We start from the raw sequence: 7,495 nt of genomic DNA, 5'->3' as shown, positions 1-7,495 counted from the left end.
TTCCTCCGATCAATTTCTCTATTCATTTCACCTTTATTTAACCAGGAAGGCCAGTTGAGAACAAGTTCTCATTTACAACTGCGACCTGGCCAAGATGAAGCAAGCAGTGCGACAAAAACAACAACACAGAGTTACACATAAACAAACATACAGTCAATAACACAAAAGAAAATAACAATTTAAAATCGATGTACAGTGTGTGCAAATGTAGAAGAGTATGGAGGTAGGCAATAAATAGGCCCTAGAGGCGAAAATAATTACAATTTAGCATTAATACTGGAGTGATAGATGTGCAGATGATGATGTGCAAGTAGAGTTTCTGGGGTGCAAAAGAGCAAGAGGGTAAGTAATAATATGGAGGTAGTCGGGGTGTGCTATTTACAGATTGGCTGTGTACAGGTACAGTGATCGGTAAGCTGCTCAGACAGCTGATGCTTAAAGTTAGAGGGAGATATAAAACTCCAGCTACAGAGATTTCTGCAATTCGTTCCAGTCATTGGCAGCAGAGAACTGGAAGGAAAGGCGGCCAAAGCAGGTGTTGGCTTTGGGGATGACCAGTGAGATATACCTGCTGGAGCGCGTGCTACGGGTGGGTGTTGTTATGGTGACCAGTGAGCTAAGATAAGGCGGAGCTTTACCAAGCAAAGACTTGTAGATGACCTGGAGCCAGTGGGTCTGGCGATGAATATCTAGCGAGGGCCAGCCGACGAGAGCATACAGGTCGCGGTTGTGGGTGGTATATGGGGCTTTGATGACAAAACGGATGGCACTGTGATAGACTGCATCCAGTTTGCTGAGTAGAGTGTTGGAGGCTATTTTGTAAATGACATTGCTGAAGTCGAGGATCGGTAGGATAGTCAGTTTTACGAGGGTATGTTTGGCACCATGAGTGAGGGATTCTTTGTTGCGAAATAGGAAGCCGATTCTGGATGTAATTTTGGATTGGAGATGTTTATTATGAGTCTGGAAGGAGAGTTTACAGTCCAGCCAGGCACCTAGGTATTTGTAGTTGTCCACATAATCTAAGTCAGAACCGTCCAGAGTAGTGATGCTAGTCGGGCGGGCGGGTGCGCACAGCGATCGGTTGAAGAGCATGCATTTAGTTTTACTAGCGTTTAAGAGCAGTTGGAGGCCACGGAAGGAGTGTTGTATGGCATTGAAGCTTGTTTGGAGGATTGTTCACACAGTGTCCAAAGAAGGGCCAGATGTATACAGAATGGTATCGTCTGCATAGAGGTGGATCAAGGAATCACCTGCAGCAAGAGCAACATCATTGATATATACAGAGAAAAGAGTCGGCCCGAGAATTGAACCCTGTGGTACCTCCATAGAGACTGCCAGAGGTCCGGACAACAGACCCTCCGATTTGACACACTGAACTCTATCTGAGAAGTAGTTGGTGAATCAGGAAAGGCAGTCATTTGAGAAACCAAGGCTGTTGAGTCTGCCGATAAGAATACGGTGATTGACAGAGTCGAAAGCCTTGGCCAGGTCGATGAAGACGGCTGCACAGTACTGTCTTTTATCGATGGCGGTTATGATATCGTTTAGTACCTTGAGCGTGGCTGAGGTGCACCCGTGACCAGCTCTGAAACCGGATTGCACAGCGGAGAAGGTACGGTGGGATTCGAAATGGTCAGTGATCCTGTTTGTTAACTTGGCATTCAAAGACTTAAATGCTGCTGACTGACTTCATTTAAAAACACATATATATATATATATATATAATCTAAGTCAGAACCGTAATTATATATATAATTACTACGTAGGCAAGTCAGTTAAGAACAAATAATTTTTTACAATGACGGCCTATCACAGATGACGCTGGGCAAATTGTGCGTCGCCCTATGGGACTCCAGATCACCGCCGTTTGTGATTCAGCCCGGGATCGAACCAGCATCTGTAGTGACGCCTCTAGCATTGAGATGCAGTGCCTTAGACCACTGCGCCACTCGGTAGCCCAACTGATCTCAAAGGGAGATCTCCAGAGCCGGCTGCTCTCTGGAACTACCATAGTGGTGTCTGACTGAGGGAGGTTTTTGTACGACTCTGTATCACTGTGTGAACACCCAGACACTGTTGGGGTAGTGTAAACTCTGACAGTGGTAATCTCCTGCATCTTCAGACTGGACACGTGGTCCCGTGTGGCTCAGTTGGTAGAGCATGGCGCTTGCAACGCCAGGGTTGTGGGTTCATTCCCCACGGGGGGACCAGGATGAATATGAATGAACTTTCCAATTTGTAAGTCGCTCTGGATAAGAGCGTCTGCTAAATGACTTAACTGTAACTGACTCCACTGTTGGTCAGAGTGAAGTCACTCCCAGATCCACTGCCACTGAATCTAGATGGAGTCCAAGACTGAAGGGTTTTAGCTAAGAATATTAGGTATTTAGGAGCTTCTCCAGGTTTCTGTTGATAACAGGCCATCCCCTTTCCATAGATGTCACTGTATACAGCACTGCAGGTCTTACAGCTGAAAATGAATGAGTGACCCACTGAAATAGTTTTCACTGCAAGAGTCTGAGTCACAATGACCTGGCCTCTGGACTCTGAAACAGAGATGGCATGTTGAGTTAGCATTAAATTGTTCATTCATTTGTCCATATAGATTATTATCTTAAACTGTAATAAGTTTTTATAGCCTAATATTGCAATGGTTTGCATCTGTCAAATATATTACCTTGGAGACACAGGGAAAATATACATATGAAGACGGTGATTAAAGTCATGGTTGTTGTGGGTTCTGTTGTCATGAAGAACAGCTCTCAGTCATGAAGTGTTAAACTCACAGGGATATAAACACTCCCAGACCACTGAAGCATGTGCTGCTAATGCAAAGTGTCCTATATATGGGGGCTCACAATTGACCCAGCGTCGTCAGCGTTTGGCCGGGGTAGGCCGTCATTGTAAATAAGAATTTGTTCTTAACTGACTTGCCTAGTTAAGTAAAGGTTAAATAAAATAAAAAAATATGTAAATAGTCTTCCTGGACAGTCAAACTGATGTGATGTAGAAACCTGATAGCTATGTAATGACTGACATGGTTTATGATATAAGTGCTGAATGGGGACTGATATATTGATTATAGACATCTACAAATGGAGCATATTGTTATTTCTGTGTTATTAGACCAGATAGTATCTGCTTTATGTCTCTCTCCAGTGGTCAGGCTTAGTAACTGCAGTCTGTGTGTGGACTGTGATGCTGCTGACTGACTCTGATCTAAAGAGGAGATCTCCAGAGCTCTGACGTCTCCAGCTTCACCTGCTGCTCTCTGGAACTACCACAGTGGTGTGAGGGAGGATGTCTGGGTAATGTTTAGGGGCTTTATTGTATGTGTTTGAATCATGTTGACTAATTTCTAGCTATTCAAAACACAGGTCATCTTTAGGGGTTTGGATCATTGTACATCATCTCTATCCAGATTGGTTGATGGTTTTCCTTGAGTTACTCAACAGAGTCAACATGTAGTTAATAGTCAGGAGAAACATTTAGTGATCAGTTATGATCTAAGGTCTTCTAGACACAGCTCTAGTTTGACCCTATTGTTGTTCAGCTCTACTACACACTGTGTCATTGTACTGGATCATCTCCTCCCCTCAGCACCTGCAGTAGGTCCCAGCTGTAGCAGTACAGTCACTGTGCAGTCTGACTGAGGGAGGTTTTTGTACGGCTCTGTATCACTGTGTGAACCACTGAGTGCTACCAGGCCAGTGTAAACTCTGACAGTAGTAATCTCCTGCATCTTCAGCCTGGACTTCACTGATGGTCAGAGCGAAGTCACTCCCAGATCCACTGCCACTGAATCTAGATGGAGTCCCAGACTGACGTGTTGTAGCAAGGTAAATAAGGAGTTTAGGAGCTCCTCCAGGTTTCTGTTGGTACCAGGCTAGATGATTATTACCAAAAACATTACTGCTGGTTTTACAGTTCAGAGAGACTGTCTGTTCTGGGACAACAGTTTTCACTGCCGGAGTCTGTGTCACAACATACTGTCCTCTGGCTTCTGAAAAATATAGTAAAAACATTGATATGATTGAAATATTACATATAGTAATGAATAGAAATATTAACATTGATATACTGTACATGTAAACACTGTAGATTTAATTCATTTTCAACAATAAATTCCAAAAACTGTAACCTTGAAAGCAGAAAACAAGTGTCCAGATGAAGATGGTGAAACAAGTCATGGTTGTGGTGGGTTCTGTTGTCATGAAGAACAGCTCTCAGTCATGAAGTGGTGAACTCACAGGGCTATAAACACTCCCAGAGCACTGAAGCATGTGCTGTCTATGCAAATTATCCAGATCCATTATGCAAATTAATTTGTAAAATCTATTTCAATTTCCAAGTCGGTTCCCATCATTAAAATATATTTTGTCCTGCATTAGCTATCTTTAATAACATCAAACAGCAACTGTTAACTCTGATAACTGATCCATGGTCATTTTTATGTCACACCACAATTATATTTTGATTCTGATGATGATCAGATATAATGAACTGTCTGTTCACTCATGCTTGGTCTCTCATGTAAGTTCCTCTAGTCAGTTAGTGAACACTTCTCTAAACTAAAGCTGGTAGGATTCCTCTGGTAGTGTTGTCTGTCCTCTGTGACTTTAACATGTTTAATAAAGGAATATACAACATGATCACTATCACTACTGCTGCTGTTGTCTTTTATATGGACAATATGGAGGAATACTAGGAACACTGATCTAATGCTGGACTGTACCTACAGACTAGGAGAACCTGGTACACAGAGGAAGGAAAACAATACTAATATCTGGATTTAAGACACAATTCATATTTTTAATTCCTAGAAACAGCTTATATGAAGTGTTTGTTCTGCCTGGAAGATGTTAAAGTGTATTTGTGTTGATTATGATTCTGTATGAGTGATCTTCACTGTAACAGCTGCAGCATCACAACACAGAGAGGTTTTTGTACCAGCAGTAATAGGGATTGTATCACTGTGGTGGACTTTTGGTAGCGGCACCAGACTTGATGTTGGAAGTAAGTAAACAAAACAAATCTACATTTTATTCACCTTTTGATGTTGTGTTTCAAGTTCTCTATTAATTTTGCCTCGATATTGAGGATAAAAATAATAATGCATTTTTTTTAAATACACAAGGCCTACACGTACTATGGCCAATTTGAATACAAAAGTTATTACATCTAATAAAATTTGACCAATATTTTCTAAAGATTAAAGTGATTAGCCTGCATCTTAGATTAGTTGTATGAATAAACATACTGCACCTTGTAGGAAATATATAGTAAACAGTAGGTTTCTGCTCAATGTTAAGGGATTAAGGGAAACGAAATAAAAAACACTTTATATAAAATTGAATAGATTAAATAATTTCTGAAATGTATTCATACTATAGCAGAGTTAATTATTTGAACCACAGTCTAAAGAAATTAAGAGTGCCAAACATGCAGGAGGTTTTTGTACGAGCAGCAATAGGGATTTTATCACTGTGGTACACTTTTGGTAGCGGCACCAGACTCGATGTTGGAAGTAAGTAACAAGCTCTTTGATATTTCTTTCAGATCATTTTTGGGGGTATTTTTTTTGTGAATCTTCATCTCTATGAAAATGTTGCTTTTTACATATTTTACTTCAAAAAATATATATATTTTCTATTACTTTTGACGAAGCCTTCTTTCAAATGAAATGTTATTTAATTAAAACGTTCAAATGTAGGTGTTTAGTTAAATGTGTGGTTTGATGGATTGCAGAGGATAGTTCTAGGATAACTATTTAATAATATGGAATATAGTTGTCGCATTGTGTATTACTGTTTGTGTGCAATTTTTTATTTATATTTTTATTATCTTTAACTCAAATATTTTTGGTTAAATGTAGCTTTTGAGAGAGCCTTCTTTCAAATAAATATTTATTGAATCAAAATGATCAATTGTAGGTTTAATTGTATGTCTGAATTGTATAATTGCAGAATATCACTCCTAATTCTGGTATAATAACTAATAGTATTGTATATAGTATTCATCATTGTTGCATTGTGTTCATGGTAGACTTCACTGTTAGTGTGAAGACAAAGGGTCTCAGTTATGGTTGTAACTGACTTCATAATCCAACATGGATGATATGTGATGAAAATACTATGAATATGAGCAGGCTGTTCTGATCAAATCCATTCCTGAACAATATCTGTATAACATGTATAACTGACACCGTATGACTAGTAACTCTAGTTATTTAAACACTTTCTACTTGTTTGGTTCATAAATCTGTTTTGTATCATATTACTTTAGGTTTTTCTCCACATCATTTAAACAATCTAACTTTTATATTCATATTTAGAGGGCATTTCCAATTTACTTTATGTTGTTGTGTACTTTGCTGAAGAGAATCTCATACTGTAGCTGTACTTGATGTAGTTACTTATTTGATGTGTTCTGTTTGTTCCAGGTAACAGTTCCCCCACCCTCACCGTCCTGCCCCCCTCTAGTGAGGAGCTGTCCAGTACAACCACAGCCACACTGACGTGTCTGGCCAACAAGGGTTTCCCCTCAGACTGGACCTTGAGCTGGAAAGTGGACGGGACCAGCAAGAAGCAGGAGGCTAATCCCGGGGTACTGGAGAAGGACGGTCTATACAGCTGGAGCAGCACCCTGACTCTCACTGGCCAGGAGTGGACCAAGGCAGGAGAGGTGACCTGTGAAGCCCAGCAGAAATCCCAGACTCCAGTCACCAAGACCCTGAGGAGGGCTGACTGTTCTGGGTAGGACCCCTCAGTCACACCCCTGTGGAGAGAGGCTGCTGGTTCCTCTGCTTTGACTCTGTTCTGAGATCAGATGTTCTCTGTCTTATTGATCACTGACATGTAGACTAACAGAGGGCTTTGCTTGAGTTCATGTGTCAATCCTCTCTGTAGACTGAGATTGTATCAGTGTTAGATGTGATGTGTTCTGTTTTATTACTATTAGAATCTGTAGGAATGTTTGCTTTGATGCTTTGATGAATAGATGAAAATAAAGATTTATCTTAGAAACAAATATGTTTTTGTCTCTTTCAATAATTTTACTTTAGTCTTAAATGTTGAATATATAGAAAAATATTCGTAAAGTAGGATTCACAGTTTCTATGAAATCTATCCGACCTAAACCTTATTGCTTAGTTATTTATGTTCTAACCACAACGTCATTAACAGGTAGTTCATACTAACAAAAGATACTACTATTTTCACAGATTAACAGGAGAGGTTTAGTCATTTGTAGTACAGTAGGTACTCTTTATTCATATTTCTCAGAAGTTTTTGACCTGCTTGACTTCTAGATTATAAAGACAATAATGTAATGCTATTGAACATTTGATCGATATCTCACATCTGCATTTAGCTACATTTAAAAAAAAAAGTTGTCCACATAATATTACCAGTATCACATCTGCAAGATACCCAACTTGTAAGTCGCTCTGGATAAGAGCGTCTGCTAAATGACTTAAATGTAAATGTAAATA

The 7,495-nt window shown here is 39.9% G+C and overlaps 1 gene segment (V, D, J or C); it reads left to right on the top strand.

The window, feature by feature from the left end:
• Window positions 1-5,064: 5,064 nt before the first annotated feature.
• Window positions 5,065-7,032, top strand: LOC139533852 (Ig kappa-b4 chain C region-like). The segment is given in 2 exon segments: window positions 5,065-5,530; window positions 6,446-7,032. Coding segments are annotated over 2 exon segments (468 nt in total).
• Window positions 7,033-7,495: the final 463 nt, after the last annotated feature.

This window comes from Salvelinus alpinus, chromosome 11 (assembly GCF_045679555.1).
Source record: "Salvelinus alpinus chromosome 11, SLU_Salpinus.1, whole genome shotgun sequence".
In the NCBI taxonomy this organism is placed as follows: domain Eukaryota; kingdom Metazoa; phylum Chordata; class Actinopteri; order Salmoniformes; family Salmonidae; genus Salvelinus; species Salvelinus alpinus.
Note: the sequence above shows the minus strand (reverse complement) of the source record. Positions and strands in the feature narration are given on the sequence as shown.